Source organism: Ictalurus furcatus, chromosome 18 (genome assembly GCF_023375685.1).
Source record: "Ictalurus furcatus strain D&B chromosome 18, Billie_1.0, whole genome shotgun sequence".
In the NCBI taxonomy this organism is placed as follows: domain Eukaryota; kingdom Metazoa; phylum Chordata; class Actinopteri; order Siluriformes; family Ictaluridae; genus Ictalurus; species Ictalurus furcatus.
The window spans coordinates 7,760,001-7,782,500 of record NC_071272.1 but is presented as its reverse complement, the minus strand read 5'-3'; the positions used below and the strand labels follow the sequence as shown (position 1 = coordinate 7,782,500).

The following is a 22,500-nucleotide window of genomic DNA, read 5'->3' as shown; positions in this document are numbered from 1 at the left end:
CTCCACAACGTCCCGGAGACGTGTGTGTGTGTGTGTGTGTGTGTGTGCGCACTTATTGTAACAGAAACACTCTCTAATGACTCAGATACAGTAGCTCTGATGCCTGTAGTGTGTGCAAATAAGCTTTTATTATTGCGGTGTGTTCAGTGTGTATTTACACCTCCATTATTCTAAAACACGAAATAGGAGACCGATTTTTCTCTCCATATTGTTCACTTGTTGTAATGTTGGTGCCTGCAGGGTTTTAGCAATCCAGGCCAAGTCTGTAATTCTGTTTCACCATGAAGCAAAAAAAGAAAAAGAAAAAAAAGAAAGAAAAAAAGGTCTAATCACTGAGGGACAATAAAAAAAAGCTAAAGAAAGAAAGAATAGAAGAAAGAAAGAAGGAAGGAAAAGTAAGAAATGAAAAAGGAAGGAAGAAAGAAAAGAAGAAAGGAAAGAAGGGAGGAAGAATAGAAGAAAGAAATCAGGAAGGAAAAGGAGGAAAAGAAAAAGGAAGGAAGGAAAAATAGAAGAAAAAAATAGGAAGGAAAAGTAGGAAAAGAAAGAAAGAAAGAAGAAAGGAAAAGAAAGAAAGAGAAGTTTATAGTGAGTTTTCACGGCTGTTACGTCACTGACAGACGAGACGTGTCGAGTTGTGTTTGTGTACAGTTTGTGTTCTGTGTCTATGACGTCTGGAATGCATTGAATGCCATCTTCTGGGGTCAAAGGTCAGATAAAGACGCAGAGGATGCATGTGGGCAGGGGACTTGTTTCATATGAACATTCTTAACCACAACACACACACACACACACACACACACACACACACACAGCTTTAAACTTAAACAGTAGAGTGTGTTGTGACGCTGAGTGATCAGTCGCTGGCATTGCAGCTGCATCAAATGGAGCTGAAGATAAATTTGACTTTATTTTTGAAAAATGAAAAAGAAAAAGAAAACTGCTATTTTAAAAAATATATTTACTGGATTCAGCAAGATAAAATTTGTAAAAATAAAATTTGCTCAGTGAAACATTGCAGGCCAAGAAACATCAATTTAATCTTGATGAGCTTCGACCCACAAATTCGACCCACAAAACCCCCAAAAGCAATCGAAAACTGGATAGAATAAAAAATAATAAAAATCAGAAAATAAAGAAAAAACAGAAACATAACTATAATAATTTACATATTGAATATGATTGAAAGCTGCAAAGCTTATTTAGTGACATCACAAACTGAGCTGGTAAGTAGCTCCGCCCCCTTTTCTGCCCACTATACTTGTAGAGTGATTTAGCATTAGCGTTTCAGCATAATAAAGAAATGAGAATCCATGGAAGAAGGAATGAAAAATATGGAGAAAGAAACAAACCACAAACAAGCAACCGAGAGCTGAGTGTGAAATCATCAAATCAGGGCCAATCTGGAACCTCCTTTTTTAGGCATAAAGACGCTAGCTAATTAGCATACTCTCAAGCGTACAGATATGGTAACAGTGCTTACTCAAACACTCTTAGCTCTTTTGCAAGTGCTACGTTCACTGAAAGATCGCCTATAAAAGTGCAATGTAGGATTAAATGTTGTATAGATTATTGTCAAATAATGATCTGCATTTTAACCCGGAAGTACTGTAAGTACTAGCTAAGCTAGCTGTTCATTGTTTATAATAACAGTAGCAAAACAGTAATATGTGTAATTAGCCTAATAATAAGCAGGTGGGCTTTTGCTGTTGTAGCCCATCCATCACAAGGAGTGACATGTTGTGCGTTCTGAGATGCTTTTCTGCTCAACACGGTTGTAAAGAGTGTTTGAACTCTAATTATAACTGACAGTGTTAATATAATTAGCTACTGTATATATTTAACCATCTAGCTAGGTTTTTTTCTCTTGGACATATTTGTACGTGCAGATTATACTGTATGTAGTTTTTGCAGTGAAAGAAGGAACTGGCTTATTTTTTGTGAGTGTATTTTCATGAAATTTTGGCACCGCATCGTAACAATAATTAGCCACTGCTGTGAACTGTACTGGAACTTTCCATGGCCTGGTCTTTTCAGGGCTGCAGCGGTGTGATAATTAACTGCCTATTTTTTTTCCTTTTCTTTCACACCCACCTACTGTAAACTCACACCTCAACTAATGGGGGGGGGGCGGGGGGGGGGGGGTGGATCTAGCGAGAGATAGAGAGAGGGTGTGAAAGGTTCCTAGTTATGAGTTATGAAAGATGAATCATGAGGTGTTTAATATTCCAGGTGAATTCTAGGTCATATATCCAGGGGATCAACAGTCTGTAACTTTATTGCACATTTCGGTCTCCTTCTTCACCTTCACTGTAATAAAGCACGGAAACGGCTCAGACAAAACGGCTGGGAATTAGCTGACAACTTTCTTTAGAAAGCGATCTCCAGGTTGTTCTTCTGCATAAACATGGCATGCTCATTAAATTTGCCTCTTCTCTGGGGAAAAAAGAGGTCATGTACAGTAGTAACGCGGCGCGCTAACATGGGTATTTTCATAACACTGGGGAAGCCTTCGTACTCTCCGGAGAAATTTACCTCAGAAAAACTAGCCGCGTTTTGAAAATACCCATGTGACTTGCTTGCTGATTGTGTTTGCAGAGAAGAGGAGATGTTTCATGAGCCCAGTCTAATCATATACCATGAAATGCACAAACGTTCTGCATGAATGCTTAAAAAGAGGTGAAATTATTTATTACATTGCAGCAGCAGAACATATGAGTGAACGTTTGATACATTGCTATGCAAAATCTGCTTAATATTCAACATTTTATTCATACTGTATATTGCAGTTATTGATATAGTCGATCTTTCAGCGAACGTAGCACTAGCAAAATGGTCAAGAGTGTTTGTATAAGCACTGTTAGCATATCTGCATGCTAGAACGTAGGCTATGCTAGTCAGCTAGCATCTTTATATCTTACAATGGAGGTATGAGGAAGGTCTGCAAAGGTCTTCTGTCTTTCTGTAGTACATCACAACTCAGATTAATCACTCTTTACATCTGCAGTGAGCAGAAAAGAGGAACAGTCTTCTGCATGAACGTCGTGTGCACATAAAAAGTACACATAATTCAAGCAAAAACGAAATGAACAGCATTCTTCCCTTTAATCCGAATGTAGTTGCTCAGGCGAGATATGTTTGATGTCTGAGAGTTGCTTCAAGTTGTACATGGTCTGAAGTGTGACAAAAATCCGCAATTCCAACTTGTGGGCATGGCCTAAAGTTTAGTAATTGAACCTGAGTGCTGTTTTACAGTTACAGTTGTCCCTGAAAGTAGCGCATTAGTGCTTCTGGTATTTAATAGCATCGTCAATAATGCCAGTAATCCTGCAATAGATATTTTCTACATGCTAAACGCAACGATCTATAAAATGTCGAGTGATTGGTGAACAATAAAACATGTCCTTGTTACGAGATTACAGCCCTCGTGTAACTATTAGAGAAAGTAAATGTAATGTAAGCGGGAACACGAGCTGTCCTGCCACCGTGTGGCTCATATATTATTGCTGAGTCGTTGGTATGCAGCGTCAGCCTGCCAAGACGTTTTTAAACATATTCAGCTATTTCCTCCTGTAAGTCTTCACTGGTTGAACTCTAAGCAGGGAGATCTTCATTCGGAGAGGGGTGAAGGTAAATAATAAGTAATCATGTCTAACGTGTAACACACGTTACTCAGGTAATTAGCTAAACATTAAAACAGCTAAAAGGGAATAAAAGGACAGGATGCAAGTTAGTTATACAGTAACACTTCACCTAACAGCCGTGTTCATAGAGTGACATAAACCCTACATAAGCGTGTGATAAAAATGGACATTAACCTTTGTTAAAGGTTCCTATCAATATGTTTCTACAGATTTCTTTTTATGTCGTCTCCATAAACATTTAGGAAGGCTTATTCTATTAGGTGTGAGCTTTCATAAAGACTGCTTTTGCCCCTCATTATGTACATTTATAAAGACTTATTCCAAAAGACATCATGTCGTAAAGACCGTTTTGGTGTCACCCATATGAATGCTTATGAATGCTTATTCCAGCATGTGTGAGCTGTCATGAAGAGTGGTTTTGTTGTTAGATGTTATAAATCTGCCTTTGTCCATTTTGGTGCCACCCTTATGAACATATTTAGAGGCTTATTCCAGCATGCTGTCATAAGCTGTCATAAAGGATTTATTTGGTCCATTTTTATATCATCTACTCTCCAGTAGACATCAACTGTCACAAACTGCTTTTCTTGTCAATTCTTATGCCAACTACATAACCATTTATAAAGACTTATTATTAACAGGAGTCAGATGTTATAAAGACTGCTTTTGTTCATTGTGGTGTCACTCATTTGGATATTTATAAAGGCTTATTCCAAAATGCGTCAGCTGTCATGAAGAGTGTTTTTGTCAATTTTTATATGACCTATCCTCCATAGACTGTTATAAAGGCAGACTTCAACCCTAACCCTAACCCTAACCCTGTCATAAACTGTGTTTGTCCATTCTGATGCTACATAAACATTTATGAAGGCTTATTACATCTGTCATAAAAAAACAATTTGGTCTATTTTAACGTCACCTACTTTCCATAAATATTTATAAAGACTTATGCCATCAAATGATATAAAGACTGCTTTTGTTCCTATTGGTGTCGTCCATATGTACATTTATAAAGGGTTATTCTGACAGCTATCAGATGTCATAAAGACAGATTTGTGTATTTTCATGTAACATAATTTACATAAGAATTGAGGCTACATAAACATTTATAAAGGCTTATACTGACATGTATCAGCTGTTATGACAATATTTTTATATCACCTGCTGTACATAAACTTTTATAAAGGCTTATTCCAACATGAACTGCTATAAGAACAAAATTGTCAATTTCGATGCAACATAAGCATTTATGAAGGCTTATTAGATTTACGGCATTTGGCATACGCACTTATTTGGCAGAGCGACTTACAGAAGTGGAAAGACATTACATTTGACATTTTACACTGCTCTAGTTATTACACTGGGCATCAGCTGTCGTAAACCTTGTTATGCCCACTACATTAACATTTATAACGGCTTATTCCAGCAAACATAACCGCCAAGGGTTTATCTGTCATGTCAGATAATAACATTGACGTGACAGAGGTTGTTAAGTTAGGCTCATTTGACATTGGACAAAATGTAAGCACCAATTAAACTCACATGGAAGCCACGGTATGTCACATTATAACCATTATGTGACACTGACCTGAAATCCCAGTGTCAAAACCTAGACAATATAGACAAAGGTGTTTAAAGTGACAAAGTGACAAAAGAAGGCTTTATTAGAATCTATGCCTGCTGGAATAAGCCTTTATACTGTAAATGCTGGTTTATGTCAGTGTCATAGCCCTATGAACAGTTATTATTTATTACCAGTTGTTATTAACTACAGTGCTTATCATTTTCTTCCCGACTCTGACCTTAGTAAATTATGAACACATTATTTCAATATGGAAGAAAAATGGTTCATTAAAATCTTGTAAAAATGTCAAATAAAATGCTAAAATACAATTTAGATCCTTCAAAATCCTTAAATCTGTGCAAGTCTTCATTTCGAAAAGGGAAAAACAATCCACTGAAAGCAGACACTTTCTCCAGATGCTCCTACGCCGCTCTTGATAAACCCCCCAAATGTTATCTAATCCTACAAACTGCTCAGGTTCTCCTCCTGGAATTCTACTTTACGGCAGAGTTTAGTTTAAATGCTAATACAGCAGATCGAGATATTGATTTAGTAAGATCTGGGGTGGCAGATTAAGTAGAACCTGTGCGTGAACAATCAATACCATAATCCTCAATTTCCAAGTCCATGTCCTGGAGTAGCCGGTTCAGTGAACAGTCGAATGGCTTTGCTGATTTAACAGGCCTGATTTGTTACTCATCAACCCCTCGGTGACCTGAATCAGTGTTGCGCTGGGAAAACGGTTAGCTAATGGACACAAACATTCTGGCAGAGTTGATTTCCATGAAATAAATCTTAAACTGACTTGGATTAGCTGTGAAACCCTGTGGGTGTCGGTGGAACATTTGGTTTATGAGAAACCTCTTAAAGCTTAAATCAGGGGCTTATTTCATGGGGGATGAAGTACTAGATATTGGCAAAATGTTTGGTCACCTTTTTTTGTATTAAATGCAATTCTGATCATTAAAACAGGATGCAGTTGGGTTAATGGATAAACTTTTATCTAATCCATTATTTTCTGGAATTAAACCATGATAGGGTTTGCTCAGTCCTGTCCAGCCTTTTCTTACTATCCTGTCACATGACCCTTTATTGCAGTATTTTTCCATGTCAAAAATATTTCTGCTTCCAATTTATCCACAACAGCATGCTATATACACAAAAACCTTTAAACCTTATCAGATTTAAACACACCTGACAATTCCACCCCACACCACGAGAGGTCCCTATCGTCAGAATACCTCACCTTGATGCTCATGACCAGTTTTATCTCCAGGTTTCATGGGAAGTGTCACATGGTTCATCTTTTTAGTCCCTGTAAAAAAACTGGCTGGATATATTAGGTGAAAAACATGGCATGCTACGGTAGGAAAATAATCAACGGTGGGCAGGTGTGATGAAATGGAGTTACTGTTACCACCCTGATGTTGATTGTTTTCCTATAACCGCCCGCCTTGAGGTGTTTTAGTCCTCTTATACCACAGCAATAAGAACTACACATTGTAAATTTGTATCCATTTATAGTTACATTTTATGTTGGAAAGCGTACGGTCTGATACAAAGCCATGACACTGGATACTCCTTCCATAAACCAGTCCAACGAATATTACGTCTTTAAATAACAGCATGATTTTAAATCTGTTTAAGTCTGAGATTTAGTCTTAAGTCTTCTGACAAATCAAAATCCAACAATCCAATAAGGTGAAATAATGCTGTTTTGAACCTGGGACCAGAACTAAAGCCAGGTTCTCTCTCTCACGCTCTCTCTCCCTCTCTCTCTCTCTCTCTCTCGCATCCTCTCTGCCTGGCTGATATTGATAGAGAATCTCAGAGGGTAAATGTAATAAATCCGGTAGGTGGATGTAATGGAAAGTTTGAGGTTAATCACAATTCTGGACCTCTCCAGTTTCAGCTCTCGATGCAGCTCGTTTTGGAGGTATGACGGATATTTTCCTCAAGCCAAAGCCATTAGTATTTGCTGAAAGTCCACCGTTCCAGACAGTTACATGATTGCTGAAGGTAATTTTCAGAGAGGCGAACTTGCTCAGCAGGACTCGGGTGGAGCGACGTTTAACAGATTGACGTACACACTTATAAAGTAACAACTCCCAATTGCCGGGCAGATGATTACTTACAAGCTTGGCACAAATCCTATGAGTCTATTTCTCACAAATAAGGTGAAATAATCTTGCTGATAAACAAAACAACTGAAAAATGCAACCAACAAATAACTAAATAAATAACCACCCCTGGAGATGTTTGGGTTATTAGGGCCTAATTAAATGGAAGAACTTTATTGGACAGGTGGAGATCTCTTGAACATCCATGTTCTGCATGATCATAAAGAGAAATCCTTCTGATGTTTTGAAGAAGAAACCTACATGACAGACTCAAATGATCTACTACACCAAAAATCATTTTAATTACTTAGACTGGACCAAATGATTCAGAACCTAAATACTGTGTTCTAGACTAATGCTTAAACGTTACTCTTTAGAACATTAGTGCATTGATTAGCTTCGAGTTGAGCTTTCGGTCTCAAATACAAACCATGGGGAGATCTAAAGTGTTTTTACTGATGGATCGCTAGCATGGCCAGCACTACTGCATATATTTTGTCGGCCTTGCCATAGAAACGAGTCAAGTACTGTATACATAGATAAAGAACAATCGTAATTCTAACATAACAAGATCCTTAGATAGTTTCATATGAATTACATGTGAAGTTTTAAATAAAAGGAGTAAAGGATGGAGAATTTTCTGAGGACTGAACATTGTACCATTGATGCTGGAAACAATTTTATTCTTCAACGTCATGATTTTAGAAATCTGGCATTTTTAGCAAATGGTTCATTATACTGTACCTAAGAAGAGCTCTTTTTCTCAATATTTATTTTCTCTCTCTCTCTCTCTCTCTCTCTCTCTCTCTCACTCTCTCTCTCTCTCTCTCACTCTCTCTCTCTCTCTCTATTTTTAAAAAAAATCATTTTATCTTTACCAGTGTTTCCCAAACACAAAGTCCCCTTTGGCACTGCACAGTTGTTCAAACACACCTGGTTCAACTTGTAATGAGATTTGAGAGTTCGCTAGGAAAAGTTTATTCAGGTGTAAAGAGTAAACTGAGCAGTGTAATGAGACTCTAGAGCTGGGGCACCTTGTAAGGACTTGAAGAAATGAAATGTAAGTGTGTGTGTGTGTGTGTGTGTGTGTGTGTGTGTGTGTGTGTGTGTGTGTTTTAAACAACCTAGTAGTGATGTGCAAAGCCAGGTTCACTGGAGCTGCTGCTGTTGTGGCGGAGCCTAGGATTTAGAAGAAAGCCAGATAAAAATCTTCCGATAGGCAAGATTTACCACATAACTAGTTATATGCTACTAATATCCCAAATATGGACATTTACTAAAAGAGTGGGCTACCAAGTCAAGGTTAAATGCACTTTTTATGAGGCCACAGCTGTTCCTAATTGATTCCTCATAGACTGTAGTAGACTGTTGGATTTAGAAGTCCATTGGCATTACCGCTCACGTCAGGCTGCTTGCCATTTTTTTTCTTGTCATCCGTCTCTGTCCGGTCTGTCTCATCTATCCCAGGCAGTCCATAAACAAACAGGCAGGAGACTCTCTGATCTTGTTGAGCTTAGCTGCACTTCTCAATGGGGGCATTCCCATAACTCAGCTCACACCATGGAAGCTTCGCCTCCCGCCAGAGACCCAAATGTAATTAGAGGGAAACATCAGCGGCATAACAAATCCGCTGTCTGTGCCGCACTGTAGCTCCATTTATCTCTCTTGCTAGAGGAGCAAATTCCTGCCGGCATGTTAGGCTAACCTCCAACCCTGGAAACCAGTGCATATAACTGTGCAGGGTAGCGTCAATGTAAGCAAACATCCGGTTCTCACAGCTCATCGAAGTCCCTATGCTAGGACAAATGCCCAGAGGGCCTGGCTGAAGGTCGGCCATAAAAAAGAAAAAAGAAAAAAAAAGGAAACGACAGTACTGCTTTGGGTCAGTGGATGATAGCAAATTTAGAAAAAGAATTTCGCAAGCCAAGTCGTACAGTATGTAAGGTGACGAACAGTTTAGCACACAGTGATGGGAGCTAACAGCCACATATCCAGTTGAACCGAGTTGAAATTTTGTCTCTAAGTGGCTTTCTAAAGATTGTATCTGAAAAACATGACCACCACTGGAAACATTTCAGCAGACGTTTGACAGACGTATTCTTGGCCATGTGATATGTCACAGGTAAGGATTCCAATAGTGTCTTGAGAGATCCTGTCCATTTTAGTCCACTCTTTCACTGAATTGAGGCACATTATTGGTACCTATTCCAGTGTTTCACCTGCAAATGTTCACACAAGTTTTCTCTGGGACTAGACTAAAACCTCTTCTCTAGAAAACTAAATCATCCAAAATACCCATTTTATTATTTAATTTTTTGTGTGTATAGAGATTCATTATGTTAATGGACAGCTACAAGCTTCTGCCAGATCTTTGCAGGACACCACAGAGGTGACAGGTCATGCTGGGAAATGAACTCCTGCCCCATAATAGTAACCATGGAAAGAGAGATGTGGCTGGTGACGCTTGAGAAAATCGATCGTTCACGCGGCGAGAAGCCAGACTGCTTTTCCAGGGCTGTGAGATGAAAATTGATCTACATTGACCTGACTTGAAATGTGACACACCAAAAATCTTTCTATTTGCATCTTGAGCGTTTAGGATACGCTTCAGTTGTCATGGATTTACTGGGTTTGCTTTTACTATTCTTATTTTAGGTCAGGCTTAGTTAATTTCATGAAATCAGACTAGTAAGTAAATACTGTATGAGAGAAATTGCTTAACTGTTGCTTAAACAGGCGTGAAACATCGGTTAATTGTAACAAGAATCACTTTTTATGTTCAAATTAAGAGAAATTAACACAACGCTTTATTGCATTCATTAAGCCATTTCTTTTGTTTTTTTTCCCCACATCCACACAAATTTGCAAACAATTTTAAACAACTTGCAACTCAACGTTGATTTTTTTTTATTTAGGTTTCACTGTAATAAATATACTTATTCAAAAAATCTTGACATTTCCTCATAATCTACTCAAAGCAAACCTGGTGAAAGATATTAGTGTCACCGCCCCCCCCCCCATTAACAGCACCAAAGTGAGTCACAGTGAAGTTGTTTTGAGGTATTGCGCTTGTCTCTGTAATATACAGTCTCTCTATTTCGAGACATATCATCCCTGATTTCCTTAACATTATGTCTTCTATCTGTCGCCTGATGGCTATTTTTGTTTTTCTGCCTAATTTTGAGTCCTCTACATGTCCTGCTGGTAAAAAGGAGAGGATATGCTTCCGGCAGTCTCGCATACATTACATTAGTTCAAAGCAAAGGCTGTTTTTAGTTTTCCAGCTTTTTTTCTTTCTTTCTTAGTGATAACGATGACTTTAAACGATAGTTGCTTGCTTAGGTCACTCGTAGATCAGCTGCACGGCTTCCACTCTCTAAACCCAGAGCTCTGATCCACATCAAACGAGTCCATTCCCCTCCATCACCTTTACGAGCTCTATTAATGAGCTTCAGGTAAGGTTCCCACTTTAAGCAGGAAGCTCTCGGACCTTTTAGCTCTGGTTAATGTTTATGGACTGGGAGTGCCAGCGCAGGTCACGCTGCCACATGCGGATTGTGTTTAAAAGGAAGAGGAAAGAGGTGACAGGGTCACAGAGGTCATGAGCTACTTTTGTTTAATGGGGATAATAACGGTTTCACCTTTCACTGGGTGATTCATCAGGGCATATAGGGCGAAGACATAATCCCACAAGGCCTTGCTAGTCTAATTAAGTGAATTAAAAAAAAGTATAAATAAAATATACATTCTTATATACATTACAAGGGTTATAGTTTCAAGGGCTCTTAGATTTCTAATGGGAATTTGCATTATGTTTGAAAGATTTGGGGTGTGCTGTTAGAGAAAAATAATCAATGATGGGGTGGTGCGGTGAAGCCGAGTTACTGTATCCACCATGTTTAATTGAATTTCTCTTATTTTACAGCAATTGGCCAACTATTTAAAAAAAAAATTATTAAAAAACAACAGGCCGCACGGTGACTTAGTGGTTAGCACGTTCGCCTCACATCTCCAGCGTTGGGGGTTTGATTCCCACCGTGACCATGTGTGTGCGGAGTCTCCCCCTGCAGCGGGGGTTTCCTCCGGGTACTCCGGTTTCCTCCCCCAGTCCAAAGACATGCATGGTAGGCTGATTGGCATGACCAAAGTGTCCGTAGTGAATGAACGGGTGTATGAATGTGTATGTGATTGTGCCCTGCGATGGATTGGCACCCTGTCCAGGGTGTACCCCGCCTTGTGCCCGATGCTCCCTGGGATAGGCTCCAGATTTCCCCATGACCCTGAAAAAAGGATTAAGCGGTATAGAAGATGGATGGATAAACAACAACATAGACTTTCTATCCATTTATAGCTACATTTAACATTGTGGAACATAACCATGAAACAAATTATCGCTTACGTGTTACAAAGAGCTGACACTGGAGCCTCCTTAGATAAATGTGAAATAAACATCTCCTTACAGGAAACGTCACCATGTCAAAGATTTATTTATTTATTTATTTTCACATTTTGAGATGTGGCGCATCTGTCAAAGTCCTTGTGAATGAGCTGTCGCTATAGAAACCATAACGTATTAGATTAGAACGAGCACGTTAATATACTTTAAACCTGTGATTTGCAGCTGCGCTACTGTCAGAGCTGCTGTTATAGAAAACGAATCAACACCTTCTGACCAATCGCAGTCCAGAACTTGGCAGCGCCTTGGATTTAACGTGGGGGGAAATGAGTGAACCAGGGAAAGAACTGTGTAAAAAAGAAATGAGGAAAAAGAAGTGAGAAAACATTTATTAATAGCCTGTTTCGATTGTGAACGTTCTGCCATCGCGATGATTTAAAGTGCAAGGATTCGGTGTGTCAGATGCTGATGAGTAATTGAAGAGTGGATTAGAGACCAGTGGAGCGGAAGCTGAATACATAACACACACTTTATCACCTTTATAAACATGGCAGTTACTCAGGCAGTAACACTGATGTGTGTGAGACTGGCACTGATTCTCCTCCTGGGGCTTGACGATGGATGACTTCTGTTCTGTGTTCTGCTCTCGGCACATACGGAGACACGCAACACTGCTTTTTTTTGGCTTCCTTATATTTCATTTTAAAACACACACACACAGTATGGATTAGAAGGTGGTCTTTTTTGTATTTCTCCAAAATAACAAAATTGTCATAAGCTTCTAGAATCTAGAGCTTAAAAGAACATATTTCTTAAAGTACACCAAAAAAGAAAAACGCCACATCAATCAATAACAGTGCTGCGTTCTCTCTGAAAAGGCGTTAAATTAATCCGCAGCCGAGCTCACAAGAACTACATTCCTGTACGATGTTTGACATTTTGTCTTAACCTTTTAAAATGTGCAATTTGTCAGAGAGCAGCCGCTGTATTTTAAACCTGCTTTATTTTCATTTAAAAACAGCAACATAGACCAAAATGACTTTGATACCATCTTTTTTAAAAAAAAAAAAAAAAAACCCAAAACAAAACAAAACAAAACAAAAAAAACAAGTAAAGACTAAAATTAAAAAATGTTGGGAGGGAATTTAAATTGTAAGTTGACTTTTAAAACAGGGAAGATGGAAACGGAAACCTTGTGTAGTATTTTAAATAAAATAAAACAAATAATAATGACGTCTTTCCTTACAAAAGATTCTTTAAAATAATTTTTTTTTTAAAACAAAGAACAAAATAGAAGTTGTAATTAAAACAAAAATATACAGATGCATAAAATAATTTGGTGTTTTTGGGTATATTTTGTCACGTATGTATGAGTGAGATTTACAGTATGCTATTGACACGTCATGGCAAACTCAGGACTCCGTTTCCCAGAACGCACCGCGAACTACAAACATGACTGACGACTACAACTCCTGGTCACCTTCTCCTGAGGCCTGATCACACACACCTGTTCCCAATCACACTGACAATCACAAAACATTACTTAAGAGACTGCTCATGCACGAGGTCTTCAAGAAGTAATATGTTCAGTTGCCCTAGTCTCTGTTTATTATTCTGGTTTGCCTTTGACCTTGATTTCTGCTTTAACTGCTCTAGCCTGGTCACCTGACTACTGCCTGTCTTTGTTTATGTCTTGTGCCTAACCCCCTGGATATTATTATCTTCATTAAAGCTCTTATCTGCACTCGCATCCATCCTAACCTCCATATCGTGACCACTATAATGGAGAATTATGCTATCCTGAATGACATAAGGCCATGAAATTAATTCGTATTACATTTTTGTTGTTGTGGTTGTTGTTGTTGGATGCCCTTTCCATCTTTTACCCATATACTTATACACTGTATATAAATATGCATATATAACTGTCCTGCCGAAAATATAGGGTGGGACTGAGGATAGAAACAAAAACACAGCCTGTAAACACAAGTGTAGAGCTTATAGTTCTAGGGCGTGAATGTTTGTTCTGGACGATTTGGGTAACATCTAATTTAACTAATTACTGTGCGCTTCCTCCTAAGCTAAGTGTGATGAATTAAAACTGGTGGACGGCATCTCGTTTGAGTAAATGCATCCAGAGTGTAGCTTACAGGATAAATATGTTTGTTTGGAGCTCTAGAATGAGAATGTCCTGCAAAAAAATGTAATGGCACCTGGTAATTTCTGAAATACTGTATAATATCATACTGTAAAGCTGTTGTTGTGGTCATCTGTATACAGTTTGTGTTTTCCGGAGCTTACCATGACTTCTGATGTTCTGCAGGGTGCCATCTTCTTGCCGGGTAACCGTGTCACTGAACATCCCAGCAATGGAGACGAACCCGGCAAGTTTCTGTTCGAGGTCGTTCCAGGTAAGATGAACCGTGAAACTTCCGGAGTGCAGAGTCTGCAAGAATTTGAAAGAGAGAGGGAATGTTCATGTATCCGATGGAATGATGCTGAAATTACAGAGCTGAACATGTTTTTAGTGAAGAATCAAACTGTTGGAAATGAATTGAAAGTCGATTCGGATGTTTATATTCTTGAGTGTTTGAAGGCTTTACTTATTTTTATTGCTCTTAAAGCATGCTCCAGACTAGCGTACGAGCTAAATCAGATTTGTTACGACAGGAAAACACTAAAACGTTTAGTGCAGGAGGATTAAATAAGCTCCGGTTTAGGACTGTGAAAGTTTGACTGCAAGGAAGGAAAGTAGAAACAGAGTAGAAGAGAGAACTTAACCCTGTCAGGCCAGCCATCTTTTGAGCATCATTGCTTCTCAAGTCTTTGATTTCTTTGATTCAGCTCATGAGCCAGAGTTTGTCAGTGAGAACTTTCACATAAACTTCAAAGTTTCAGTGTAGATTGGTTATAAAGGGTGAATGAGCTCAAAGGTTTGTTGACAAGAGCCAAGAAATGAAAACAATACAACAACCAAGCCAAAGGACACAAAAGTCTTGGGTTTGTCAGCTTTCTTATAGTCCATGGATCATCCCCATGCAGCAGTAATGTACTACAATCCCTGGGGGATGATGCACAGGAGTGTTGAATCCATTTCCTGGCTCTGTCTTGGACGACGACTGCCTTGGAACTCTTTTTCCAAAAGTGTTTTTTGTAGTCTTTCATCAAAAAAATATCCTCATGCTAGTCCACTAGATCAGGGATTAAGAACACCATCAAGCTAAGAAAAATTGAGTGTTTGGTGAAGAGACCATGTGCTCATTTGAAGACCACCAGTAGCTCAACTGTTTGGACAGCAAGAAGAGGTTCATTCCACCACCTGGATACCAGGACAGAAAAGAGCCTTGATGCAGGTCTTCCGTGTATATTGAAAGATGGTGGGTCCAGTTGAACATGGTGCAGACAGGATGTGCCTTAAGGTAGATGCTGGCCTGTTTTTGTAAAGCGTTAGAGTTTTAAATCTGATGCAGGTAGCTACAGGAAGCCAGTGGAGGGAACGCAGCAATGGGCTGGTCTGAGAGAACTTGGGAAGAATGGTTTGTGCAGGGAAAGACCTGCCAGGATTGAGTAGCAGTAGTCCAGTTTTCAGATGACTACGGACTGAACAACCTGTGTGGCCTCCGTGGAAAGAAATGGCCAGATCTTCCAGATGTTGTAAAGAAGAGACCTGTCAGGTTAGCGATGTGAGGACAGAAGGATAGTTGATTGTCCAGAACTTCCCCAAGGTTGCACGCATTGCCAGATGGTACTAAACTGCAACCAGGTGTACATACTAGTTGGATGATAGCTTAGGAGCAGGATAGGGATGTCCAGACAAGCACGAGTACCAAAGTATTCCTTGAACAACAATATGATGGGCGCAGGAACTAAATACAGGGGCAACATAGACAAATATACATTAATATTCAGTACATGTCATAGAATGATCTCACCTCAGTCTGGGCAATACTTTAATTCAGTGATGCTGAACCCAATCCAAGAATAAAACAGCAGTTGAGGGTTAAAGGTCTTGCTCAACTGGCTGTCTGATAGTCCTGGGATTTGAACTCCCAACCCTCCACTCACTACCAGAACCATAACCACTGATCTACCAGATGTTTTCTGCATGCCTTATAGACTTCCTCTTCCTGTTTGTGTTGGCTTATCTTGGCGCATCTGCTAGAGAAACTTCCAGAAGCCTCTTTCTTGTAGCCAGAGTATCTGGGGGAGTGATGGAATGAAAGCAGGTGTTGGCTTACATGTACAGAAATAAACATACACACATTTCTGCTGATTGCAGTACTCTTTTTTTGTTGTTGTTACTGTATGTTATGTTTGTGGTAGCCTTCTTCTTACCTCCAATACTTTTACTTTTCTTCCAAGTATCTCATTTCATCTTCTTTCATCTTTCAATTGGTCGATATGCTTTTCATGGCGCTGGGGCAGTTTGTCCTTCACAGTGTCAGTCGATACGGTGACTCTATGGGTCTGTGTGTGTGTGTCTATGATAGCTCCAGGCTTGAAGTTCAGATTACTTTATTAATGGGAACAAACTATCTGTTTTCTCCCATGAAAGTCACAGAGCACACTGCTCTTTTTGTCTTCTGGACCATTGGTTTGATTCAGGTTATATTACTTTTCAAAATCTTGTGACCTTGTGATGTTTGTGACCTTTACAATCTCTTTAGGGCTCTGGATTGATCTGACCTTATAATGAAAGAGGTGCATTGATGTAGAGCTTTACTGTGACATACATCAACCTCTGATGCCTTTAATATAGTTCAAGTTTGACAGTAAATGCCACAAGGCATCCACGTATCCAAGGATTACACCACATTGTAGATATAATTACCTCTTTCCTGATGGTACAGACACCAAAACCCTGCAAAATCTGTGTTACGTGTAAGTGTTTCTGTCTCAACATACCAGCAGATGTGAGAGTATATGTATTGTGCCAGAAATAAGAGGAACCAGAGATTTAAAACTGGCTTTTTGCCCTTTGGAAACACTGTCAGCCTCCCACTGGCCTGTCAGAGCGCCATGAAAAACTACGCAAGCGTTTGTAGGCATTGTTCTGCAGTTTGGTCCCGAAAGAGCAAAAAGAACATCTCCATATGCTCACTGTCTTCAAATGCCTTTTTTTGTTTTGTTGTTGTTGCTACTTTCCTGTTTGGTGAGTAAGGCACATATGTTGTAGATAAAATAAGACTGACGAGGTGTTAATTAACTGATCTGGTGTTTGGCTGAAAAACGCTGAATCCAGTCAGAACATATCTCTTTTAAATCAATGTTATCTGCGACAACTTCATTACATTACACATTAAGAGAAAAAAAATTGTTCCACTGGAGCACCATTATTTAAATATTTATTTGAATATACCCATTTTATTATGATTTCTACATGACTGACCATTCAATGCCAAATTCTCTATCAAACACCAGCATGTTACAACAAACACCAACGTTCTTCACATTCATGGTCGACACCACAGTTTATCAATAAACCAAAACATTTTCCAATAAAAAAAACATTATTCATCAATACCAATAGACACCACTCTCCATAAACCACCAATGTTCTGCGGAAAAGCACCAACTAATTCTAACAAACACCACCATTACCAACAAAACCACCAAATGCCATCCAAGCACCAACAAGCACCGTTAACCACCATAAAACAACACGACATCCTTCTTTAAAAAACAACATTCTCCACTGAACACCATTTTATATATATATATATATATATATATATATATATATATATATATATATATATAAATTGGTCTAAAAATGGTAAGTGATTTGGGAATTAGTTAATCATTTTGGTTTGAATTTAATCGAGTGCTAAAGTTTGCACACCCTTAGGACAACATGAAGAAGCCTTGATGAGAGATGAAACATTTCTTTCATCTACCGTGTACTACGATATTTCATTTAGAGTGTGTTTATCATCACAGGTGACAAAAATGGGTCAAGTGTGTTTGTATGTTTTATATAAAATATTCAAAAATTAAAATATTTTTATATGTTTACATATATATAGTATAATTAAAATAACTTTCTTCAAATCAGGAGTTAAAGCCATGCCTTCTTCTTTTTCTTTGAAAAAAAACAAACAAAAAATCTTTTTATTCAATAGTTACTTTATTACAGGATGCACCCATGGTAAGCTCTCAATATGTTCTCAATAAGCTCTCAAAAAATTATTTTAATTGCAATTTTTTTAAATTATTTATTATAAAATATAAAATATACTTTAGCATTTTTGGTCTCATAATGCTAAAACTAGTTTAAACTTTTTAGTTTAAACTTCATGCCAAATATTTGATGCATAACAACAAAGTTTGAGACCTGGGACAAAAGAAAAGGTGCAGTCATGTGCGTCCAGCGTATAAGAATAGCTGTAGTTTTTTTGAATATTAAGGTTTTTTTGGGGTTTTTGACCAAAAAAACAACTCAGTGATGTGGTCGATGCTCTGGGGATCTTCTCACAGTCAAGACTGAGCTGAAGAGCGGACGCAGAAGATGGAGGAATGAATGAGGAAGTGAAAACTGTGTTTTTTAATGAGGGAAGCACCTGCTGAGTGATGAACAGAGCTGAGAAATCAATGCGCTCCTGTCGAGCGTGTATGGGTTATTAATGAGCGTTTAATGGACTTATTATTAATCACGCTCGTTTCATCTTCTTAGCGAGGCACCTTTTATTGAGACATCTTTAAATCTCTCTCTCTCTCTCTCTCTCTCTCTCTCTCGCTCTCTCTCTCTCTCTAGCATCTCATTTGCAGTCCAAATCCTTCAGTTTGGGAGTTCTAAAGATTTACATCTCTATATAAATAATTTAAAGGGTTCTCAACTTACAACAAACATCCTTATACCATTTAAAGGCTAATTATTAATGCAAAACTGTACATATTTAGTTCAATGATTTCTCTTTTGCATATATTATATGTATCTGTTTATGTAAACTGTAAATATGAAAAAAAAAATACTTGCGAGAATATATAAAAATTGAAATAAATAGACTTTAAAACATTTGTAATTGTTGATATTGTGACATTTTCTATAAGGAGATGTTTGTTTAACGTTTATGGAAGGAGTCTCCAGTGTCAGCGCTTTGTCAGAGGAATCAGAGGTAAATCTGTAACTTTAAGTTTTCCAACATCTTCAGGACAGAGGAGTTTACGGTATCAAGACAATGTGTTTTTATTATTATTATTGTTATTATTATTATTATTATTATTATTATTATTATTAACATCAAGAGAGAGAAATAAGAGAGGCTGGTGAGGGAACAACTCTTTATCGCTGCTATAGCATAAACAATATCTTGTTTCGACAGACATTTAAGATGCTCTTCAATGAATAAAAACATAATCGTTGGCAGATTGCTGTAGTATAAGAGGAATAAAACACTTCGGAACATGCTGTTGTAGGAAAATAATCAACCTCAGGATATATTTAAAGACAGATTTCTTTTTAAACATGGTCCACTCAAGCCTTCTCCATTGTGCTCTTTGACATCAGTGCTCGGAGGAGGAGAAAACTACCAAGGTCAAAGTCGGAGGATCTGAGGAATCTGAAGGTCATTTTCCCAGAATCCCACTGCACCCAGCTTCCTGTCGGAAACAAAGCAGAAGTGATATGCTATCGGAAAGTCCACAGTGTGGTGTGTGGGTATCTGCTTTACATTAGTGAGTGCAGGCAAACATACTGTAGGATTTTCTCTGTTAGCGTGTTTACTAATGGATCGGTGAGGGACATGGCTGCACTTGTACAGTGAACTAGTTAAACAGAAATTAAATAGCACATTGATCAGGGTGGAAACAGTTCCTATTTATTTACATGCTACGTGTAAGTCTTAATGCTTAGTTTTGGAAATGGTTTTGGACCTCAATTCCACATGGACATTCTTGCGGTGGTTGCTGGGACTACGGTTGCTGCGATGGCCTTAGGACTGCAATTACTACATGTAGTTTTGCACTCAGGTCTTCTTTAGTGAACAGTGGACTAGTTCAACAAAACAAACTTCATGTTAAAACCATAATGAACTTTCCTTTACTTTCACACTATCTGTTGTTACCCAGATGAGGACGGGTTCTCTACTGAGTCCGGTTCCTCTCAACGTTTCTTCCTCATATCATCTTAGGGAGTTTTTCCTCGCCACCATCGCCACCGTCTCGCTCAATAGGGATAAATTCACACACTTAAAATCTATATCCTGTGTTTAATTATTTCTGTAAAGCTACTTTGATAAAATGTCTGCTGTTAAAAGTGCTATACAAATAAAATTGAATTGAATTTTTCTCAGATTAGATTAGCAAAATAAGCTAACTGTACCGAGCTATGTATATTTACCAAATGCACCGATGATCTCTGTTTCTTCTTTCCAAACTTTATTTGTCTTCCATTTTGTGTACCAAATATTAATCAGGAATTAACAGCAGGTTAGGGTTAGTGTTGTGAGTGGAGAACTGAAGAAACATTAGACTATATGTGCTATAAAATTGGTCCGAGGAATGATTATCGAGCCAATTGTATGGATTTGTTGCTTTATAGCGTCATAATTAATTTGCATAGAATTGCGAGTAAAATATAATTTGTGGCTAGTGTAGTGTGAACACTGGATTGTCCAGCATCGAAGTGAAGCTGGTGCATGTATTAAATATTGTGTTTGTTTGCTGCTGCAGTATTTACGAGTAAATGTTTAACAATATTGTGTGTAATTTTTTACGGTAATGATATTAGCAGGCATTTGTTCCAGTGAGCTGAGCCGCTGTTGCTCTGAGGGAGGTCAGTGATAAACTCTTCATCGTTACGCTCCTTATTGCCAGCCTGTGAAGACGCCTGCAGTGAAGGCGAGACGGGGCAAAGGCTCTTTCCTCCCGAGGCTGCCGGAACGCCGCCGCCGTGTTTGTTTGGTCAATATTTCTCCCCGTGTGCGTCCCGTTATTGGGTTCTGAGGCCGTGGGTGCCGTGTTCCCAACAGCGGCATCATTTATTTCCCATTTAAGCCCAACATAATACAAAGAAATACGGAGAAAATTAAACAGGCCGAGCTGAGAGATGGCGTAAGACCGCTAGAGCAGAGGGGGAGGGAGCAAGGAAAAGAAAAAGAAAGAAAGAAAGAGCAAGGAGCAAATAGAAAGACAAAAGATATAGATATAGATAAGAAGGCTGGGGTTGTGAAAGATAGAGAGATAGAGAGATAGATAGATAGAGAGATAGATAGATAGATAAATAGATAGATAGATAGATATTGTAAGAAGTTTGAGGTTGTGAAAGATGGATGGATGGATGGATAGATAGATATTGTAAGAAGGCTGAGATTGTGAAAGAAAGAAAGAAAGAAATAGATAAATAGAAGATAGACCAACTGAGATTGTGAAATAATAAAGAAAGTAAGAAAAACAGAGAGACAGACAGACAGACAGATAGATAGATAGATAGATAGATAGATAGATAGATAGATAGAAAGACAGGAGGATAATAAAGGATCCAAATTGTGAACAGGAAAGGAAAAGAGAGGGAGAGAAATATAAAAGATAGGAAACCTAGAACAGATAGATAGAAGAGAGAGAGAGAGAGAGAGAGAGAGAGAGAGAGAGAGAGTGGAGAACAGAAAGGCTGAAATTTTGACGAGGAATTAAGTCAATAACAAAGAAATGGAACAGAGAAAGAGAGTGATGTGGGACTTTTTCTTGTCACATGTTGCAAGTTTGTCATGGCAGTGACACACACACACACACACACACACACACACACACACACTGACACTGACACTGTGTGATTATAGAACAGAAGAAGTTTCAGTCTAAAGCTCTAAAGATGTTCATACTCGTCTTTCCATCCCTCCTGCAGCGAGTCAGGACTTTTTATTACCTTTTCGCTTCTGCCTCGTTAATCTGCACTCGACTGAACTCAACACTGAGGAAAGTTATTAGAGATAATAAACCCTGAGAGACACCAGGAGTCGTATTCATATAGTCAGTCATGAGGGAAAAATAAAAGAAAGTAGAAAATAAAATGTATTTCTTTTTTTGTTGTTGTCGTAATTATTACGTCAAAACAATATTAACACCAACAGCATTTCTCACACACTCTGGTGTCCCGGCTTCAATTTCCCAGTGAGATGTACAGTGGAAGAAGGAAGGAATGATAGAGTTGAGGATAGATAGATAGATAGATAGATAGATAGATAGATAGATAGAGATTGTAAGAAGGTTGAGGTCATGAAAGATAGATAGATAGGATAGATAGGATAGATAGATAGATAGATAGATAGATAGAGTGTTTTTATTAACAAATTTATGAAAGTCAGTATAATTTTCTACTCCAACTTTTATTTGTGTACAAACTGACACACAGCACCTGATGATCAGTCTATGCAGGAGCATCTATGCAGGAGCGTCCATGCAGGAGCAGGTGTGTACGTAGCTCCGAGGACATTATTAAGGTTCAGCCTGTTCTCCGCTCTCACACACTTGATTTCCTTCACAAAGAGCGCTCTCATTCATGCACCTCAGTTTCCTACTCCATCTTCCAGTCCTGGATATAATGAGGCGTTTTGTGTTGATGACATTTGGGGATATGACTTATCCAAGCCACTATGTGAAATTTTAGAAGAAAAAAAAAGAAACAGTGGTCATATAAAGATTCCCGGTCAGCCAGAAAGAATGTTTTTAGGCATTCCTCTTGGTTTTTGAGGGTGCCAAGGCGATGCCTCGTCTTCCTTGACATTCACTTCCTTTCACTGCAAAACAAGAGAGCGCCTAAAGACCAGGGACAAAATAAAA

At 38.5% G+C, this 22,500-nt stretch overlaps 1 protein-coding gene across 2 annotated transcripts in view; it reads left to right on the top strand.

Moving 5' to 3' along the window:
- The window catches only part of arhgap24 (Rho GTPase activating protein 24), a 101,606-nt gene that overhangs the window by 25,043 nt on the left and 54,063 nt on the right, over positions 1 to 22,500 (top strand). For both annotated transcript variants that reach the window (XM_053649670.1, XM_053649671.1), the window contains exon 3: positions 14,048 to 14,135. In XM_053649670.1, the coding sequence (XP_053505645.1) occupies positions 14,048 to 14,135 (88 nt within the window). The remainder of the gene's footprint in view (positions 1 to 14,047; positions 14,136 to 22,500) is intronic.